The sequence below is a fragment of the Dama dama genome, chromosome 23, assembly GCF_033118175.1.
Source record: "Dama dama isolate Ldn47 chromosome 23, ASM3311817v1, whole genome shotgun sequence".
In the NCBI taxonomy this organism is placed as follows: domain Eukaryota; kingdom Metazoa; phylum Chordata; class Mammalia; order Artiodactyla; family Cervidae; genus Dama; species Dama dama.
In genome coordinates, this window is record NC_083703.1 from 53,885,165 (window position 1) to 53,907,489 (window position 22,325).

A 22,325-nucleotide genomic window follows, 5' to 3' on the forward strand; every position below is an offset into this window, starting at 1 on the left:
GCTATGTTCACATAGTCTGACTTTTGTCTATTCCAACTTCCTGTGTTTAATTACAAATCAGGTCCCCCCAGGTGTGCTAAAATGGTACAGAATTCGGCAATAATACAGTGAAAGAAAACACATGATCCTAATTTTTTAAAACCTACTTTAAAAGATTTTTTGAAAAAAAAAAAAAAGTAGCCAAGAATTTTAATTCCACACAGGAAACAAAAGCAATTCCAAAAGGCTAAAGTGTCTTAACTACCTTTATTGGAATCTTTTGAATATCAGCTTAATAAAGTCTTTGTTTCCTATTTCTTGCATTAATCCCCTGAAAGCTCCAGACTGGCAAAAATATTAAGTACACAGCTGATTTCTATATGACATTCTTAATATTTATAAATTTTATTATTTGTTTTGCACATGTCTATGGCTTTACTACTTTCAAGACAAAATTCACATATAAAAATACAGACTACTCAAAACATAAAAGTCAGCTGATGTCTATGGTTTACAATGCAGAGCTTGCAGACAACACAGACTATATATAATTCATCTGTTTTTGAAAACAGAAAGCACTGAACTCTAGAGAAAGGTGCTAATACATGGGGAAGCTCACTGATGACTCTCCTTTATGTTTATAATATAGATCAACACCAAATTATTTCACATATACTATCTATCTATATATATTCTTTTTTCTTTTTTTTTAACCAAATTCTGGTGTAAAAGTCACAAACCAAGATGTAGATACAAAATGTTAGGAAGGGTTTAACATATATAGGGGAAAATAATGTCTTACGCATTGTAAAGAGTTTTTACAATCCAGCATAAAGGCAAATGTGGTTGAAAAAAATAGGGAAATCCATACACAATGATAGAAAAAAATTCAGTCAAGCCACCTAGTATCAACAGATTTCCGATATCACTTATTTAACATTATGTTCAAAAACGTATATGTGCTGCAGAGGTCTCTACAAATCAATTAGAATAACGTCAACAAGATCTGCAAACAGAAGCCTTAACAAGTAAACATGACTCATGCTTCTGTCTCTGAGAGAATGAGGCTTGACTTCCAGTGAAAGGCAGGTAAGCACAGCAGTGAAGAAACCTTCTTTACAACAGCTTAACTGTACCAATTTAGGGCGCTGTACACATTTCCCCAGCTATGCGTGCACACAGTATTCTATGATAAAATGATACAATTTTTTTAAAAAAGCATAAATGGAAAAAAATAAATAGAACTCAGTGAAGCTAGTGAAACCACAAAGGCATGGAACTCCAGCAACATTTGAGAAGCTAAGGGATAAAATTAATCGTAAAATCTGGATGATCAATCTTCCATCAGCACTCTGATTTTGGATTTACTGTTAAGATTTTATACTAGTCTTTGGATAAAATTGAAAAGTCTGACAAGAACCAATGTTTTGGAAGAAGCAGTGTCACCTATAAACATCCTGCCACCTGACTAACAAGACGGCCTCTGCTTCAAGACCCAGGATGTGATAAGACAGGAAGCTCTCAACACACAGGCCTGGAGAAGATGGACTGCACATATCACTGTTGAGTGAAACCACTCTACTGCAAGAGCTACTGATTATTTATGTTTGTTCTTAAAAAAAATTACAAAACTAACCAATCTTTTTCTCCAGAATTATAAAAGATAAAATCTATGAGTCAGTACTGTAATGTAATTACAGAAAAATAGCCAACAGAAGAAAAATCCACGGGCTGTCCACATCATCCCCAATCCACTTCCTGTAGCCAGTACCTTCCACGTGCTCTGAAGACAGAGCCTCAGAAACCGTCACCTCAAAGTTGAATCAATGATCATCTCTGTCACTGCGGCACAAGCAATGTAGCTTCTTTCTTAACACGACACTGGCTTCCTTCTTCAGGATCTTCTTTGATGGTATTACTCAACGCCGGTTCTTTTAAAGATAACAAAGGTGTCACAAAAAATTCCTTGGAAATCCTCTGCAATTCCACAAAGACATCTGGCAATTTCATACTTTCATTCCTCCCCCCAACACAATTTTTCTTTTTCTAAATTACAAGTGACAACTCACATAAGATTTCGTTAATTTACTTAAAATAAGGAAGGCTTTTCAGTGGCTCCCCACTCCAGATAACTGACAGATTTAGTGAAATTTTCATTCAGTTTCACTTATTAGTGAAACTCAGTGCCAGTAATTAAAAGGTTGATACTATAAAATTCAAACTTGGGCATAGGCATGTCCCACTCAGAAAAGATTTTATAGAGTTAAAAACTTGTGCTTTCTGTCTCACATTTTATAAGCAACACAGGTTAATTTCAACTTCAGTTTTCCTTTTTGATGCAGGGTATCTCGTGTAAGGAACAGTCTCCCAGCCGTCTCCACACACAGACCTCAGTGATTCCTGAGAGCAGGAAGTCAGCGCTTCCTCCAGGGGACTCTCGCCCTTTTGAGAAAACACTCTTAACTTATGGACTGTGTTCACAGAAGTCAGACTGAGGGAGGAGCGCTCTAGAGGACAGTCAAGGACAGACGAGATGCAGAGAGGAGCCCCTCCTTCACCAGTGCCCCTGCTCCGGTGGCCCTCCAGGCAGACTGGGTCTCCCCCCCGAACCACAGACCTACTTTTCTCTGTAATAAAGCAGGTAGTACTTCAGGGGATCTGGCAGAGGGAGGCTCAGGACCTTCTCACGCAGGAAGTTCACCGGGGGCTCAGGCTTGGTATCCGGCGGGGTGGTCACCTCTTCTTCCCGCCGCTCCTCCTCCAGGTCTCCAGAGCTGTTGTCATCAGAGGGGTTAGTGATCCGACTGGCAAAGACCTCTTTGTCCAAAAAGACAATCGTTTCCATTCGGCGGCGGCGAACTCTCCTTCGTTTAAACCTGGGAGTGTTCTTCAGTCCATTTCCGTTTTTGTTCACGGCTTCCTGGTGAATGACCTTCTTAATGGTGCCCCGGATGGCGATGCGTGCCAGGTCCTGGAGGCTGCGAACCGCCAGGGGTGCTGCGTGCAAAGAACAAGACTCAGTCTCACCTTCGTGACATCACAAGATCTAGACATCTGAGAAAATTCTAACCTCATTTTCATTCACTGGCAAATTTACAAACACATGACAAGAACAGGAGAGGGTTGGAGGCAAATGTTATCTACGCTCTAATTTGCATTCATATGGTATTTTTCAAAACATATTTTCAAATAAACTGACCCTTAAATCAGATAAGAAAAGGAAGCAGCACTGCTTAGATAATCAATCAGTGGAAGAATCAGAACCAGGGTTATAGGGTTTGGTCCTCTGGCCTCTGGCTTCACTTCTCTATGTGCTGTGTTCACTGATGCATTCTCTCATCCAGCAGAATGCTCCAGCATTCTTTTATCTATTTTAATATTTTCACAGTATTTCAGGAATTTAAGTATTTGTTCCTTTTTTTATTAAAGTAGAGAACAAGCAGTTCCAAAACATTTTTAGGAACAAAAGTCCCAAAGCACATCAAGGAAAAATAAAATCTGGTAATTAAATTACATGGCAATATAAGGGTTTTTTTGAGGGGAAGAGAATTATTAGAGATCATGTTTTAAATACATTAAACTGAAAATGAGCTTCACTTTCTACCCCCTGAACCTAACTTCTCCAAAAAATAATAACCCACAATATAGAGAGTGTTCCTCTGCTGCCTGTAGTATCTCTTACCCAAACCACAGAGGCCCTCACAGAATCGGCTCTGCACTCGCTGCCCCACGGGAGCCCCAGGCTCCTTTGTCAGGACACGGGAGGGGCCCTGGCACTCACCTGCTCCTAGACACCCCAACACGGCATCCTGCCCCAATGCCACTCAGCGCTCCTCCTGCTGTGACCCCCCAGGACGCTTTCTCAGACCTCTGACAGCCAGCTCTGGCCTCCAGCTCACCCCAACATGCCACTGGTGGAAGCCAGCTCTTCCCCTGGCCCCAGTCTCTCCTGCTGCCTCTTCCTCTTCCACCCAGCCTGGCGTGTTCCCTAAAGAGGCTCCCCTCTGCTTATGCCTACTGATCCCTGGTTTGACATCCATCCCATGGCCTCAGATAACACAAAGCAGTCAAAAGCTCCCTGGGTTCCAATCCAGGCCTGACTGGGGTCAGAGCCTCCCATACACCCACCTTCACAACATGCCAGCCAGCTGTGACTCCCACATCCTTCCTCAGAAAGGCCCCACGTGCCTCCTGAGTCCCTGACGCTATGGAGTTCAGTGTCTTAGCTTTGGTCTTTATCTCCTGCCTGGAAAATCCCAAGAGTCTCCTGACTGGCTCCTGCCCACAGTCTGATCACCTGCCCATCCATCCAAGAGCTGACCCTCATCAACATGACTCTACTAGTCTAGGAACCTCTGGCCCAGGAGATAAAGTTACAAATAACTGGAATGTTCACTTCAGGAGCCCTAAATAGCATCATAGTTGCTCACTGGGCCACATCTGCTTTGAAGCCCTGGCCTTAAAACCTGCATCTCCAGGTGCCCTCCACCCCATCATGATCCTGTCCAGGCATGACCAAGACACTGGTCTCAAGTCCGGCCTGAGCCCTCACCTTCCAAAACTCTGCAGAGGCTCTGGACAGCAGTGCCCTCCCCACTGCAGGTCACATCTGCCTCCTTGTTCTGAAGGCATTTTCAGGGAAGCAAGCACTTGATAAAGTCATCTTCCCCTGACCACCAGGGAGTCTAGAGACGCCACATCTTCTATTTAAAATATGGGACAGGCTCCACCACCTACATGATGAACTCGGGTCTAAGCACCTGCCCACCCAGTGCTTCCCACAACCTGACTGCACACATCAGGTCCTCCAGCTGACAGTTACCTGCCTCAGCTCATGCTTCTCTTCTATTTTTTCTCTTTCTAGAGAGTTTCCTTTCACCCTTGAATATTAAGCACAAATGACCTAAAATAACTCAAAATAAGCTAAAAACCGATTATAGTTTTTAAATGATTTCAAGAGTTTTTTTTAAAAAATCACTTGTAAAACTTTAAGGCTTCAGTGAGTGGAAAAATTAAAAGGTTCCTGATGAATTTTGTTTCCCTTCAAATTCTAGAAAGAGTAAAAAGATTTAAAAGATAAATAAGAATCTCTGCACTCACGTAACTGGACGAGCCTCGACTTCCCGGACTCGGACTGGCAGGGCTGGATCAGCGGAGCAAAGGAGACAGCCAGAATCTTCTTGGTTTCCCAAGCAGAAGGGCCAGTGCGCGTTATCTTAGTCAGCTGTCCCAGAGATTAAAATGAGAATATTCAAAAGATTTGACCACTGGTAGTTTATATTTAAATATAATCACTCCTATATGACCAACCTAGACAGCATATTAAACAGCAGAGACATTACTTTGCCAACAAAGGTCCATCTAGTCAAGGCTATGGTTTTTCCAGTGGTCATGTATGGATGTGACAGTTGGACTATAAAGAAAGCTGAGCGCCGAAGAATTGATACTTTTGAACTGTGGTGTTGAAGAAGACTCTTAAGAGTCCCTTGGACTGCAAGGAGATCCAACTAGTCCACCCTAAAGGAGATCAGTCCTGGGTGTTCATTGGAAGGACTGATGCTCAAGCTGAAACTCCAATACTTTGGCCACCTGATGCAAAGAAGTGACTCACTGGAAAAGACCCTGATGCTGGGAAAGACTGAGGGCAGGAGGAGAAGGGGACGACTGAGGATGAGATGGTTGGATGGCATCACCAACTTGATGGACATGGGTTTGGGTGGACTCCGGGAGTTAGTGATGGACAGGGAGGCCTGGCGTGCTGCGGTTCATGGGGTCACAAAGAGTCAGACATGACTGAGCGACTGAACTGAACTGAACTGATATACAATCTAAAAAAAACACAGACACTAAAGATGAAAACACCTGACAACACGGGCTTCTGACGTGACATGACCAGAACGACACCTAACTTAGAGATATTCTTGCAAAGGTACTCCAGTTCCTAGTACAGAAGTTAAGGAAACAATGAGAGAAGGAATGTGGGGAATCTGATAAGACAAGCTTCTTATAGACTCTCCAAAGAAGTCACTGTTGTAGGGGGAATGTAAGGAGACCAGGGTGATCCTAAAGTAAAAGTCATTAAAGACACAACCACCTGCAACCTCCAACCTAGACTGAGTCCTGGCTGTTGTTCTGGGGGATGGGAACTACAAGAAGAGACCATCTTGCCCCCACTGAACAGCAGCTACCAGCACAAATCAGTGCTGCTTCCTCAAAGGTGAGTGGGCCACCCTGGATGTGGGTACCTGGCCTCACTCTCGGAGGTGCACATCGATGTGTCTAAAGGGCTTCCAGGGATGCAGCCCCCATGGGACACAGGGTTGTCTGGCTGACACGCTGCAGTGTAGGTCAGCCAGATGGTTCCTGTGAACCACAGCACAAGGAGCACCTCGAGAACTCGACTGGACAACACGGTCACGCATGTGCTCCATGACCGTGCCAGGTTCTGAATGGCCTGAACAGTTCACAGTAGGATTTATGGTCAGCTTTGACAAGCCACAATGATTGCACTCTCATCTAAAAATATCTAAGCTAGCAAAATCCTCTAAAAACTAAGACTGTGTCCTGGATCTCAGAACTAAAAGACCTAAGTACTCATGTACCAGACAAACATCAACAACTTACCACATTCCTACATACCAGCAAATCTTTTCAAAAATGTTTTAAAAGGACAACTTCAGTTATCATGAACGTGAAATATTTGAATTTAATCAGTAAACTATGTGTAAACCTGTAAACAAAACTATAAATCCCTATTTCATGTTGGAGTATTCATCTGCATGAATACTGCAAAGATGTCTTCGATCCCTCATTCATCTAGATGTTAACACAATGTATTTCTGCAACACAACACAGACTTCTAAACTCATTTGTATAAATAAATACATACTTAAAACAATACTCTGAGAAAGAAAAGCAAACACAGGGACATCTGGCCCTATCCTGCAAACTACTTAAATAGCAATAAGAACCGACTCCTGGCGACCTGCCTCTGAAATGGCCAAGGTTAAACAGCCTCTGGTCAGGCACTCCTGCAGGAGGTCACGAATTCAGACAAAACCAAGGTAATGTCCACGGTCTGTACAGGCTCTTCACAGCAGCACTGTTTCTAACAGTGAAAGATGCCTATCTGAAATAACCACAGCCTTATACACCCCTATCCGAAACAGCCACAGCCTTATACACCCCTATCCAAGATAGCAACAGCCTTACACACCCCTATCCAATACAGCACAGCCTTATACACCCCATCTGAAACAGCCACAGCCTTATACACGCCTATCTGAAACAGCCCCATTCTTACACACCATCAAAAATTTTAATAAGCAAAACAGGGATAAAAAAGAATTTCTAGCTATAATGAACATCACTTTTTTAAAAAATAAATGATGTATAAAACTTATCAACTCTCATATGTATGAACGGGTGGGTGGAGTGTAAAAAAGTGTGTACCCTCACTGAAAATTTTTTTAGCTTCTACTTTTTTAATGAAAGATAAACCAAAAACAAACAAAAAATGAGTCACCTAGAGGTGAAGGGAGCAGAGAAGAGGGGACATACACAGAATAAAATTCTGAGTATTCCTTGCTTAGACTTTGGAATCTTAAAACTATTTTACAAAGTTGAGATCCCCAAAATGGCAACCTCTCAAAACTGAAAGAAAAGAAAACAAATGAGCAGTTCTTTGAGGCTTCACACAGAGGTATAATTCCCAGTAACTTAAAACATAGTAATTTGAACATCTCTAGTGGAATATAAGGACAATACAGTGGGGTGCCCAAGCCACTCCCTGACAAAACAAGAAAAATCCTGCACTAGTTTCAGAATTCAGATTGCTACTGATGACACCATGCACTGCAGATTAACAGTAAGCCGGGTGGTTGGGGATCAGGACTTTCAGTTTGAGAAAAAAGTACTACTGATGTAACACTAAAATGTGAGAAAAAAGAACCCTGGTCCTGATCTTGATTTGGAAGTATTGATATGAACTTATGGTGTCTTTTCTCTCCAAAACATCAAACCAAAAAAAAAAAAAAAAAACGTGTGTGTGTTGGGGCAGTGGGTGGCAGTTGACTCCCAAGTATTAGTGGTCCATCAGAAAAATGAACAGGGATCCACAATCACCTTCGAGATCCCAACTGTGGTGTCTAAACACCAATTCCCACCAAACTGAAAACAAACAGGGATTATTCATTTTCAGAAAAAATTAATTCCAAGTCTGGAACGTCTTCTTACCAGAAATTAACAAAACTATCAAAGATTCTTGAGGCTGCAGAGTCCAAGAGCCAATGTGGAGAGGCAGCCATGGCCAAAGTGAGACAGTGTGAACTCTGATAAGGGTCACACAGAGATTAAAATATTAAGTATGCTTTTGTATGAATTCATTTTGCTAAAAAAATCAAGCAAAACCTCACTGGTTACTATCTTTGGCAGATGCTAGGAAACCAATTATTGAGAAAAACTGATAAACAAAGGTTAATAAGAATCAGAATTTATCCTGTACCTCCTTTTATAAAGTATACCTCAAGGTAAACAAATAACTAATGAGGGTGTTTCTCTCCACCTGTGTATTCCGGCTACTAAATAAAGAGAAATGACAGAATGAGGAGGTATCATTCTACGGCCCTTAACAAAACAATGGATCAGGGCCAGTCACACTGCCAGCATCAGAAAGAAAGAACAGGCAAGATCTTAAATAAGGAAGAACTCTGTAACTGCTGGCAAGTATTCAGGTGTCCTTTCTCCTCCAAAATAAATCAAATCAGAACATAAGCAAGTCCTCAGGACCTGCCCCACCTTGGCCTCTCTCTAGCCTGTTTTCTCATCTGCGAGAGGAAGGGATCTGTAACAAGAGTTGCAAGAGAAAATGCCTGTCAACTCCCCAGAACAGACCTCAGCAGACAGCTGAGTGCACAAAAACCACCAGTTACAAGAGGACCTGACCTTCTCTTCCAGCGGCATGACCAGGATGCCCCCGACCTTGAGGAGACTCTTCATGTACTCCTCGTGTTCCTTCTGCACGCCTGCCCCGCAGTACACCCGGTCATACTGAGAACAATCTGGAGAAATCTCCAGGCAATTGCCAGTAACAAAAGAGGGTTCACAGAAATCAAACCTGAAAGCAAAAGATGTTTTCCACAACTAAATATATCATGTTATAACAAGTCTATATAGTAAATCTATGTTAAACATAGGTTATGTTTTCACTGTACAATCCCACAACGACATAATAAAATTAAGAGTCAGAAGCTGGGACACCAGACTTCTGAAAGAACTATGTGAGTAATAAACAAAACTCTAGAAATTCCAAAGAAAATATTATGAAAGTCAGTATCATAAACACAATCCAAGCTTAAGTCACCCAAGCTCCAAGCATATCACTATCTTTGCTGTTATGATTATCTTATTATCTTACATCTTCATTATCTTTTACTATCCTATCTTACTTTATATCTTATTCAAGATCTACTAACAGAGTAAAAAAAAGAAAAAAATATATTTGGTTTTTCTAAATTTTAATCCCTAAAGTAAGAACTTAAATGCCTTGTTTTAAAATGGCAAAAGCTAGTTACATGGTACATTTAAAGACAAGTGCAACAATTCCATTTCAGAAACAAGGACATGATAAAATGCTGCCTCTACTGGAAACATGAAAATTAAGAAAAAATGAACATTCTATTTCCTTCTCTTACACTAGTGATAAATTACATTTAGGTATCATAATTTAAAAAAAAAAAAAACTTAAGGTCCTTAAAAACACAAAATATTTTTAAAATAACTAGAACATATACACACATATCACTGACTCACCTGCCACAGTTTAATCACAATTGCCAGAACATGAACAGTAATAAACTGATTTCTTTCCACTCAATCCAAAGTTTAAGTTATAACTGACACCCAGACCTATGGACAGTTTTGGTCTTACTTGTCAAAGCTGTCGCTTGTCCTGATGAAGAAGTCCAGCTTCTGCTTTGCATACTCTGTCACATCTGAATGGAGTTCCACCCCGTGGTTCACTCCAAAAGGGCCTAAAAGGTTTCAGAATAAGAAAATATACAGAAACAGGACAAGAACCCCCACTCTTTATTTCTATTTCATCGACTGCAACACATTTGACTGGACGTGTATAATTACAGAAATTCACATTTATTGGGCCAAAATCACCCTGGAAATCCAATCTTTAAATATGCAGACTAGCCTCTGCTCACCACATTATCAATACTCCTTACATGGCACTACCAACTCACAGCTTCCTAAAGCCTTGATCATCCTATCCTCAAACTTTTCAAGAATCATCTGAAAAGGTAAAACAGCCAAGGTCTGAAACCAAGAGTTACAGGTGCCACTAAACCAGTCAATCCTAAAGGAAATCAACCCTAAATATTCACTAGAAGGACTGACGCTGAAGTTGAAACTCCAATACTGTGGCCACCTGATGCAAAGAGCCAACTCACTGGAAAAGACCCTGATGCTGGGAAAGACTGAAGGCTGGAGGAGAAGGGGACGACAGAGGGTGAGATGGTTGGATGGCATCACCAACTCAGTGGACACGAGTTTGAGCAAACTCCGGGAGATAGTGAAGGACACGGAAGCCTGGCGTGCTGTAGTCCATGGAGTCGCACAGAGTCAGACACAACTTAGCAACTGAACAACAACAATGAATTAAAGAAGAAACGTGTCTTTGCAAAAGAAAGTGGACACAAGTCTTTTTTCCAACAAAGGTCTCCCCAAACACTCAAATGTGGTATTTAATCCTCACAAAATAGTTTTAATCGTCATCAAAATAAAACTGTAACTCCAAAGTCACAATGACATATTTTTTCACCAAAATAAATTTATCAGGGACTTCCCTGGTAGTCCAGGGGCTAAGACTCCACACTCCCAATGCAAGGGGCCAGGTTCCATCCCTATTCAGGAAACTAGATCCCATATGCCGCAACTAACACCCAGCACAGCTAAATAAATGAAAGAATGAAAGAGAAGAAAGAAATTTATCAATAACTGGAACTAAAGCTATGAGAAAAGTTAGGAGCCCACTTAATGATAAAAGTGCTTCCTCTACATACAAATGCCTCTGGGTTAAATCTCAGTGAGAACTACTGACACAAAACAGCTTCACTGAATCTCTAGGTTTTAAGAATCCATTTGTATGAAGGTCAAAACAGCCAACACTCATCTGGGTGATGGAGGTGAGTATACTTTCCCCTGGAGTGGATGGGGTCCTACTATTGGAGGGGCGGTCATGGGAACCTCTGGGGCACAGATTCTGCTCTGCATCTTGTTCTGGGTGGTGCTTATATGGAGGAGGATGTAAAAAGTCACCAAGCTTCATACTTCATACTACATTCATACATGCTTCATGCAACTTTGTCAAGTTACTAAGGGTAAGTTATACCTTGATTTTTAAAAAATCTGCATGAGAAAATGAACATGGCGTGTAGGGCTTTATTTAGAAGCCATACATACAAAGTCACAATGTAACACTCAACCCTACATCCAACAGAAACACTGGTAAATGCAGCCTTCTGTGCACTGCACACACATCTCTGCTTCCACTGATCACCTGGCCCCTTCCCGGTGCAGCAGCTCCCCGGGGTGCAGGCTTCCCTGTCTCTAATGGACGACTCACCCGCTCTCCTTGCTCAATGCCTCCCACACAGAGTGGCTGCTAAAACAGCCTCTCATCAAAACACAGCCTACTTGAGAAGTCACACTTCCACTGTTTACGACACCACATCCACATTACTTCCTGCCCAATCTCACCGCTCTCTTGGTCACTTGCCAGAGACCAAGAAAACATGCATTTACTTCCCCCTCATCATATTCTCATTAGCCCCTCAGCTCTGTTAAGACTCTTACTGAGGACAAGAAGCTTCAGACCAAACAAAGTAATGACACATATCTCCAACCCACTCCAATAAAAAGCTGACTGAGAGGGGAGGAAGGACGGGACGGATCAGGATGGTGGTACCAAGGACACCACCCTGAAGCTGGTCCCGCAAGGCCCCCCAGACAGAGCAGCTCCCACGTCACAAAACAACGTCAGGTGAAGCTCACCAGCGCTGCATCTCCCCCCGCCCCCTGCTGTCCTGCCAACTGGAACCTCGAGAAAGGAGCACCCTCAGCAAGGCGAGGAGTCGCAACAAAAGCACAGCGAAGTGGCAGAAAGGCAGCAGGGCAGAGAGTAAGGACCCCAAGTCACCCCAAGTCAGATGAAAGACTTCAGGCACTGGGAGACCAGCAAAGTCTTCACCTCGGCAGTGAGCAGCATGAAGGTGAATAAACCACAGAGGGAGGCCTACGACACACAGCAACCGGGCAGTGAAAATGGTCCAGTGCCTGTATCCTTCGCCTGCAGGTCCGAGACTCTACCCATGAAATCAGACTCTCAAGTTACCACCTTCAAATACATCAAAGCAGCACGCAGTGTCCATTACAACCAAAAACACAGCTCTCCTTCCTTCAGAACTCTCCCTCCTGACATCCAGCAAAACCCCCAGAAAAGAGAAAGCGGGGGCTCAGAAAATACAAGCAACAATATCCGTCCTGAGTGTTTCTTTATGACTTTCAGAGAATGTCAAATGCACCAGGTCAGTTGAAGATGACTTTAAGTCATCCCTTCCTAAGCATTTCGTGTTTAAATAGCATTTCCAATCTAATCAGTTTGATAACCCTCCCCCTCCCCCCAAATACCACCTTATCCTTAGCTCCTCCAATTTTCAGCTCCAACAGCAGGAATTACAATTCACTAATTCCAGAATGATGAAAAACCTGAGCTCTCTTTGCAAAGCAGTCTCAATCCAAGACAAGTTCAAAAAGCATTTAGCCTAAAAAAAACAAGAAAACAAAAAACTACACATTTAATAATCTGAGGATATAGCCCAAATTTATATTTTATAGCCCAAAGTCAGATGATCAGAATCTCAAGTATATGAACTTATAAAGCAACCAAAAATTTCATTCCATACCCACAAAAGCAACAGTGACTACTAAGATTTTCTAAAGTGCCTGTAATAACCACAGAGAAACAATGTTGTAATGTACTGCTAATGATTAAACTTGACTTTTAAGCTGTTATTACTTGAAATCACCAATATTCAGAATCTTACACTGACTTGATAACAATGTTAAGATACATAAGCCCAAAACTTAAGATATTTAGCAAACCTTGTCAGTTCCAACATCCACGCGTACCAAGACCCCAGCAGCCTCAAGCCAGCCATGTCTTCCTCCACCCAGGGGCACCAGCCCACTTCCTCCGCAGTGCCCTTTCCTAAAGCATAGAGCGGCTCCTGGCCCTCCTCTCACAGAACTGTTCACCTAACTCTGAGTGAAAACAGACACCTGTCCCCTACTACTGTATCTAACATGAGGTAGGAATCTTTAAAATCTTCAGTAGTCTGATAATGTTTCAGCATTAAAATTTTCAGTTTCCATGAATAAGCTCACAACTTATTTGTTTGAGAAAACAGGCTAAAATGGCTTCAAATAGCATAACTTGTGAAATCTTTCCTACCCCTGGAATACATTTGAAAATAACTTACAAGTAATAACTCCTTTAGTATTAAAACAACAAAAAACAAAAACTGCTTGGAAGAACTTTAACTGCCAGGGACTTTAAAGTTAATTATTCCAGTTTAGAGACAATGACAGGCAGACTGCACGATTGTATTAATCGAGAAATCACCGTAAGGTCCAGATTTATACAATCTCTGGGTTCTCTGCTGTCCAAGAGGAGGTTGTGCTGGTCAGATGCTGGAGGTACAGGTGGGGGCAACAGGAAAGCTCCAGAGGAACTCTTCTGTTCATTACAGCAATTTCTCCATTAATACCATCTCCCCCCAACCCAAGAACTGTGTGGACACCACAATGGCTGGGCAGGCCAAGGGCAGTTACAACTCGGCCCCCACTAAGGACAGGCTGCCAGCAGGCTCTCCCTCCTGCACATGAGACAGAGCCAGACTCACCGAGGATGAGCCCCACCATGGAGCTGAGGTAGCCAGTGCCACTGCCCAGGTTCAAGAATGAGAGACCAGGCTGCAGGTCCAGGGCCTCCATCACCTCCGAGTAGATGCACGGAGCAGAGAGGTGGATGTTGCCATGCTTCCATGCTAAATCTTTATATGCGTTCTCTTTAAATTCTTCGAGGTAATAGTCTGCACGGTCAATAGCTCGGAAGGCCTGCTCCACCAGCTCAGAGCGGATGTACTGCGCCTCCTTCAGATTGTCTATCAGCTCGTCGTTGTCCTCACCAGCACTCACCGCACCTCCCATCTTTGAGATCACGCTCAGGCAAAGCTGCAGTTTTAGAATTTTCAAAAGAGCTATTCACATTAAAGGTTAGAGCAGAATAATAAAAGTCCTAAACACACACCAATTTCAGATTCTGAATTCTAAAAATAATACAGATGGAATACTTACTCAACACCCAGCCCCTTACACTACCTCCCTCCACTTCCAAGGATGCCAGCCCCAGAACAACAAAAAAAAAAGTTATATTTCAAATTTAATTATATCCATCCAAAAATAAGTTGTAACTTACAATATCAACTGAATATAAATGAACATGCGATACCTAACACACAGCTGACAACTTAAAAACATCATTAAAGAATTCAAGACTTTACTAAAAGTCATCATTCTAGAAAGTCAAGCAATTAGGATTAAAAATATCTTGCTTATACATCTATCTTAACAAGGATATTTCCACATATGGAAAAATAATTGAATGTAAACATGAAAAGAGGGCAGATATATTTACTAAAAAATCATTCTAAGAGGAATCTTTTTTGAATATTTCGAGTGCTATAGATCTTTTGTAAATAAATCTTTAAAAGCAAAAAATTAAAAGAATTAAATTCAGGTCAATAAATACTAAAAAGGTATTCACTGTTACTTTGAAATTCAAATTCAACTGTTGTCTTATATTTTGCCTAGCATTTCCAAATCCCACATGCCCATAAATATCAAGTCAAGCAAACCGTTAAACCTTTGCTTTGGATGTTCTGATGTAAAAACTTCAGGCCAAAACAACATCCACAAAACTCTCTTACCCCTGGAACATACTGTGACAAACACCTCATTTTAACAAATACAGAACTGTCTCAAGGCTGCAGCTCAGGAGCAGGAGACTCCTAGAATTCCCTCAACTCCTGAGAAGTAGCTACCATACCACCATTCCTCCTCTTCAACAATAAAAAGTACATTTCTGCTCTCTTCCAAACTGCCTTCAAGAAGAAAAAGTGACACGTCCTCCTTGCTGAGCCAACTACTAAAGTACAATGTATCCTCATATGATTCCTAGGGAAAATGATCCTGCATCTGTAGAGGTTTTACTCTTATTGAACAACTCCAATTTTATACTCACCACAGGTAACTTTCACTTCATATAAAATGATAATGCTTTACAAAACACTTGATATTAACTGCTGGGGGGAAAAAAAGAAAAAACCTGGCATCACAAAGGCTGGTATGTTTTCTGAATTAGGATGATGTCCATAATGTTACATTTTTATTATTACAAAGTTCATGCTTGCTTCTCCCTCACAATCCTGAGGACTTCTAACAGCAGAATGAGAATCACAAAAACTGCCACTAGAAAAATTCCATATACACACCACACACACAAAACTAGCAACTGCGGTGGGAGAGCATGCCCCAGGAATGAAAGTTAGCTGACCACATGCATGAATCTTCAGCTTCTCACAAGGACACACAGTGTGTGAAAGGTGGGGGCTTAACACAAGCACTCTTTCATTTTATGACTGGAGCAATCAATTCATCTTCATCGTCAAGATTTTAAAGCAGAATATGAGACTTCTCAAGTCACTAGGATGGCCCAGTTATTTGATTCTCACCCTGTTTTTAAGTTGTTTCAGAGCCCTTGATGGTTACAGACCACGACCAACTAACTCAGCCAGAAAAGATAAAGTGTTAATGAGGTCAAATTCAATCCTGGATGAACTACTTAGTTCTGAGGCTAATGCCTATACCCCTAGGCTAGGACAATCATCTTAAGATTTGGGTCACTAGCTAAAAGTGGAGTCCTGTTTGGTTGCTTCAGGGAAAGGTCTAGCTCACATACATCCTCCAGGGTGGATGTGAAAGCCACCTCTCCACCCAGAAGCCCCCAGAGTGTAATGTTCTATCCTCAGAAAGCAAACACCAAGGATATGATGGGTATGTTTCACTGTCTACCAAGTATTTATCCCTTATTTTCAACTCTGCCTCACTTTAAACGAGTTTAATCCACATGCAAAGGCTAGCTTTTTAGTAAAAATAACTACAAAAAGATTGTAGTTATTGTAGTGCCTGTAAAAAAAATTACAGGCACCATGTGCCAGTCATGACCTCATTTTTGGCTTCACAACACTGTAAGGCAACTTGGGACTGAAAAGTGACTTTGCTCAAGATCACACACCAGTCTGTAAGGAGAGTTGGCATTCAAACACAGGCCTGTGTTTTTTACCCTACACCAAATACTGCTTTGCAAAATTCTCAAGGGAGCAAAATTCTTTAACTTTGAACACACTGGTATCTCTATCCAAAACAACAGGCTAAATAACTATGTGGTAACCTTATCTGCTGCCACTGGTGGGCTGCACGTGACCATCCGCAGGATCTGATATTTATTATTAACTTTGCCTGGCAACCTAACACTTCCTCACACTGAAAACAATCATTGCTTATTAACTAACCATCAATGTGGATCAGCTCTAATGCCACCAAAAACACCAACAACCACCTCAGAGATGGCTTTGACAAACCAAATCTAGACCTACAATCCACTCTAATCCAAGTTTTCAAAGTAATGGCATATCATTTTCTGGATGCTTGACTGGGTACACTTTGCAACCCTTAATTCACCACTCCATGTAACTGGGCACTGCCAGCAGGACCAGCTTACTCTCGGGCTGCTCCTTCCAAAACCAGCAGCAAGGGCACAGGGAGGGGGTGGCTGAGCAGGAGTAGGAAGGTCTCAGACTGGCAGCCGAAGAGGCTGTCACAGGGGCCAGTTAACACAGAATGAAGCTCTGATAAGGGGGCCAAGATTGAAGTCTACACTCATCAGGCTACTTACTAAGGGCAACATGAACAAAGTAATTCAGGTGGAAGATAAGCTGAGGAGAAAGCAAAAGCACACCTCCTGTCAGAGGAATAAGGGAAGAAATGGAGACATTTCTCATTGTGAAAACCAGAACTCCTACAAGGAATGCAAGGGATTTGTTTTCAAATACTTGAAAGTCTGCCATATACACACTATTCATGGGCCTGAAAAAACCAGAGCAGTGGAACACATATTGGATGGAGAGCATTTCTACTTCACACACAAGAAAGCTTTCTAAAATCGAAGCTGGAAATACCGACACACTGTCAGAACAAGGAGTCTCTCCTGGCTAAGTGCAAGCAGAGAGAAGCCAGGCGCTGGTCTCAGGAGCCTCAACCGTCCTCCCACCCGAGAGAGGCAAGTTCAAACTTGAGTTATAGGAACCTGCCGGTCTACCCAACACTAAAAATGCAGTTGCTTACTTCAGCCCCTCCCTGGCCAAAAAGAACGAAGAAAACGTTAGCAGGCACATAAACCAAGTGGGGATTTAGAGAAAGGCCTTTTTTGAGGTGCAAATGTCAACCTGGGAGAGACAGGCCCTGGCAAACACAAAACAGGCACCACAGCCAGGAAAGCTCCCTTCCCAACTGAAGACCTCTTCCAGGTCCTTCCTGAAGCCAAGTCCCCAAGGCTGGAAGGGTCAACTCTCCCTTAACAGACTCTTTCACCTTCTGAAAAGGCATAACCTGTTTCAAACCTCGGTAACTCTTCTCGTGCCTCGCTAACGCTTAATGTTTCCTACTTAGTAATTTAGAGACGAGCTGCGCGTCTGGAGAGTTAAGTCAACCCAAGAGGTGAGCAGTGCGCACGGAGACAGACCTCGGGAATCCCGGGAACCCGCCCCGGCTGACCCCCGAGAAGGCGGGAGCGGGGAGGGGAGCCGCCTGGAATGAGGAGGGGCGTTCATGCTGGGGTGGGGGCGAGAGAGCAGCGGAAAAGCACCGGAAGACGCGGAGAGGAGGAAGCGCCCCCGAGGGAGGGACCTGGAGCCCGCGCCCAGCGGTAGGGAAGGTATGGAGAGGAGGGAGGAAGGGAGAAGGGGCGGAAGGGACGCACCGCCCCCCTACCCCCGCAGGCCGGGCCGAGAGCCGCGATGGCGGCTCTACCTCCCGCCTCGGCCACCCCGCGAGATCGGCCGCCGGACCGCACCTGCAGCTCCTCCGGCGCCCCTCGCCCGGGAGCCCCTCGCTCCGCAGCCCGCCGATTCGCAGCGCCGACCTCTGCCGCTGTAAACATCCGCCGCCCCACTGCGCCTGCGCGCGTAACGGCCCTAATGCGCGTGCGCCGCGGCCCAGCGCCTAAAGGGGCAACCGCGCAGCTGGAGCCGCATCCTGAGGTCTCGGCCCGCCCCCCGAGCTGCTCGGAGGCGGAGGTCAAAGAGCAGCCGCAGGTGAACGCTGTCACTTCCAGGCCCCGGCACGGGCCAAGACCCAGCTGTGAGCACGACCGGCAGGGCTCACTCCTGTGGAAATGACCCTCCAGGAGGGGGCCGACAGGTGAGGAAGAAATGAAAACAGAGGCGATGGACAGTAACTGGCACGGTGGTGGCTACTGTGGCTTGAGTGACCCGGAAGGGACATTCGAGCGAAGATCTGCAAGACAAGAAGCATCCAGCTGTGCCAAGAGAAGTCCAATGGCTTCAGGCCAGGGAGAGCTGAAGTGGCCAGGAGCCCCTGGCGTGCCCACCCCTGCGAGGGGTCCACTCCCATACCTGCTCACTCACCCCCACTGGCTTCACTGCCGCCTTCACCCACGCTGCATCTTGATCAGCCCTTCCTAGGAGAGTTGTCCCCGCGTCAGTCAGGATCTTTCTGCGTCTCAGAAGTGGCCTGCCCTAGCGTCCTGGCCCACTAGCAGATCCTCCAGGTTACCTCCCCCAGCCACCCATGCAGCCCTGGGGCCTTCTGTCCCCTGATGCCACCCATTGTTGTGGGCTACCTGCCTGGCCCTCCCAGTAGACTCTGTGAGATCTGCCTCTATCCTACTTTTGCTCAGCACAAACCTCACATAGGTTTTCCAACTAGTTTTTAGCAACAGAACCCTTTGTTTAGACACAACCCTGTATCTTACCCATATATTCTACGGCCACAGGCATTGCTGTCTGAGCCCCTCCGGCCCCCACTTTCCTCCCCAGACTTGAGCTCCACTCGGAGCATAGTTTTCACCACTTTCCATGGTTCCAGGGAAGGCCTGCTGCCCTTGGTGGTCCACAGCCCTGAATCAGCGACCCTGAGGTTGCTGCCAGCATTGTGACAGTCACACTAGCCCTCTGAGCCCTTCCTCCCCAAGTGCCTGGGGCTGTCTGCAACAGAGGCCCCGAAGCCATCCTTGACCTCTCCCTGCTGGGAAGCAGATACCCCTCCATACACCCCACCCTGCTTTGGTCTTGCTTCCCTCGTGTCTACTACTGAGGCCTCTTCACTGGCCTCCCCCCTCACATCTCACAGCCTTCCCTGGGCTCTGTCCAGGGGTCTTCCTAATATATATGACAGATAACATACCATCAGTATTAATCTTTGTAGAGCGTCATGCTGAGCTCTTTCCAGAGCTTATTTCCTTGCAGTGGATACTAGCATGCCCTCCAAGAAGGAAAGGAGCAGCCCGGATGGCAGGAGTTGGCCTGACTCACAGCAAGGCCCTGTGGTTGTCCTCCTGGACACAGACATCTGGCAGAGGAGCTGCACTGTGATAAAGGCCACGTCACAATTGTGTCCAGGCACAGGCCAAAACCAGGTCCCTGTGCCACCAGCGTGCCCTCTCCCACCCCACAGCAGTGAGCCCCACTCCTCTGTCAGCACAACTGAGCTTCCCTCTGCCCTGCCACTCACTGGTATCACTGGTTTAGATGCCCCTGCTTCCTGACAGCATCCAGCCCACGCAGTTTCCCCGTCTATAAAAGAAATGTCAGTGCGCTGCCAAGGCTACCAGACTCATCAGTAGTTGGGTAAGCTGGGATTATTCTTGGTCCCAGGGGTCAGGGTGCACACCATAGGGAGTGACCCCATGAAATCCCAGACACTCCACTCTCAGACCCTAGTAAAACAGAGCCCCAGGCTCTCCCTCTCCCACTCTGACCTTGCTATGTGACCCTGAGGTTTGTTATGTACCCTCCAGGACCTGTGAGTGATAAATCTTGTTTCTCAGAATTCCCTCATGGTTTTTACTGAAGTGCATCCAGTGATCATATACGAACCACAAGGGGCGGTCCAGCCACAATTGCCCCAGTAGCAGGAGTAGAGGGGATGTCTCTGGGGCTCACTAATAGTAATACACACCCAGAAAGTTCTAAGGCATTCCTAGCTGAGATCATTACCATCAATAGGCTGGGGTTGACACATCAAAGAGTGAATTAAATCCAAAATGAGCAGAAGAAAAGAAATAATACAAATCAGAGCAGAAATAAATGAAACTGAAAACAAATCAATTGAAGAAATGAGTGAAATCACAGGTGGGTCTCTGAAAAGATTGATAAACCTCTAGCCAGGCTAATCAAGAAAAAAAGATACAAATTATTAATTATCAGAAACAAAATAAGGATCATCACTATGGTTCCTATTAACATGAAAAGGATAATAAAAGAATATTATGAACAACCCTAGCTTACAAATGTGATAATTAAAAAATGAACCAGTTTAAGACACAAGTTAACGAACTCATACAAGGATATATAGATCATCTGAGTAGTCCTACATCTATTAAATCAATAATTAATAACCTTTCAAAACAGAAAGTACCAGGCACAGATGGGTCTACTGGTGAAACCTACCAAATATTTAAGGAAGGAATGATACCAGTTATATGATCTCTTCTGGGAAATAGAAGCTAGGTAACACTTCCTAACTCTTTCTAGGAGAGCAGAATTGCCCTAATACTAAAACTACACAAAGACATTACAAGAAACAGAAAACACAAACTAATATCTCTCAAGAACATAGACACATCTGGAGAAGGAAATGGCAACCCACTCCAGTATTCTTGCCTGGAGAATCCCAGGGACAGAGGAGCCTGGTGGGCTGCCGTCTATGGGGTTGCACAGAGTCAGACACGACTGAAGCGACTTAGCAGCAGTAATAGCAGCATATATGTTTTAATGTTATTTTCTCAAATCATCACATTCTCTCCTTTTCCCACTGAGTCCAAAAGTCTGTTCTTTACATCTATGTCACCTTTGCTGCACTGCATGTAAGATCGTCAGTACCATCTTTCTATATTCCATACATATGTGTTAATATACAGTATTTGTCTCTCTCTTTCTGACACACTTCACTCTGTATAATAGGCTCTAAGATGAATGAACCTAGACTCAGAACTGACTCAAATGCATTCCTTTTTATTAAAAAAAAAAAAAGAACATAGACACAAAAATCAAATATATACAAATTTAATCCAATAGGCATAGAATGAATTACACACTATAACCAAGTAAAGTTTATGCCAGGGATGCAAAGCTAGTTTAACATTTCAGAGTAATCCATTACATCAATAGGCTAAAGAAAAAAAAAAAAAAGTCTTAGGATCATATCAATAGACACATAACTGCACATGGAACAGCAGACTGGTTCCAAATAGGGAAAGGAGTATGTCAAGGCTGTATATTGTCACCCTGCTTATTTAACTTATATGCAGAGGACGTCATGAGAAACGCTGGGCTGGAGGAAGCACAAGCTGGAATCAAGATTGCCGGGAGAAATATCAATAACATCAGATATGCAGATGACACCATCCTTATGGCAGAAAGTGAAGAAGAACTAAAGAGCCTCTTGATGAAGGTGAAAGAGGAGAGCGAAAAAGTTGGCTTAAAGCTCAACATTCAGAAAACTAAGATCATGGCATCTGGTCCAATCACTTCATGGCAAATAGATGGGGAAACAGTGGAAACAGTGGCTGACTTTATTTTTCTGGGCTCCAAAATCACTGCAAATGGTGACTGCAGCCATGAAATTAAAAGACGCTTACTCCTTGGAAGGAAAGTTATGACCAACCTAGATAGCATATTAAAAAGCAGAGACATTACTTTGTCAACAAAGGTCCGTCTAGTCAAGGCTATGGTTTTTCCAGTGGTCATGTATGGATGTGACAGTTGGACTATAAAGAAGGCTGAGTGCCGTAGAATTGATGCTTTTGAACTGTGGTGTTGGAGAAGACTCTTGAGAGTCCCTTGGACTGCAAGGAGATCCAACTAGTCCATCCTAAAGGAAATCAGTCCTGAATATTCACTGGAAGGACTGATGCTGAA

General features: G+C 43.7%; 1 protein-coding gene across 2 annotated transcripts; it reads right to left on the reverse strand.

The window, feature by feature from the left end:
- Positions 1 to 227: 227 nt before the first annotated feature.
- Positions 228 to 18,370, reverse strand: PCMTD2 (protein-L-isoaspartate (D-aspartate) O-methyltransferase domain containing 2). Of its 2 annotated transcripts, XM_061126776.1 has the most exons (8): positions 18,239 to 18,314; positions 15,350 to 15,410; positions 13,950 to 14,280; positions 9,908 to 10,010; positions 8,923 to 9,094; positions 5,080 to 5,203; positions 2,601 to 2,976; positions 228 to 1,910 (listed from the first exon to the last, which is right to left on the reverse strand). In XM_061126776.1, the coding sequence occupies exons 3-8, from the start codon at positions 14,254 to 14,256 to the stop codon at positions 1,895 to 1,897; spliced, it is 1,098 nt and encodes a 365-aa protein (XP_060982759.1). In that variant the 5' UTR covers positions 14,257 to 14,280; positions 15,350 to 15,410; positions 18,239 to 18,314; the 3' UTR covers positions 228 to 1,894. The 2 variants fall into 2 exon arrangements, with proteins under 2 accessions (XP_060982759.1, XP_060982758.1); XM_061126775.1 differs by lacking the exon at positions 15,350 to 15,410 and having other exon boundaries at positions 18,239 to 18,370.
- Positions 18,371 to 22,325: the final 3,955 nt, after the last annotated feature.

What these genes read in the sequence shown, in the direction of transcription:
- PCMTD2 (XM_061126775.1), bottom strand. Translation starts at nt 18,325, where the DNA reads ATGTTTACAGCGGCAGAGGTCGGCGCTGCGAATCGGCGGGCTGCGGAG. An exon ending in CATGGTGGGGCTCATCCTCG is followed by an intron (nt 10,011 to 13,949) that starts GTGAGTCTGGCT and finishes GAAACCTTTTAG; the next exon opens with GCCCTTTTGGAGTGAACCAC. An exon ending in GTCGAGGCTCGTCCAGTTAC is followed by an intron (nt 2,977 to 5,079) that starts GTGAGTGCAGAG and finishes CTTTGCACGCAG; the next exon opens with CACCCCTGGCGGTTCGCAGC.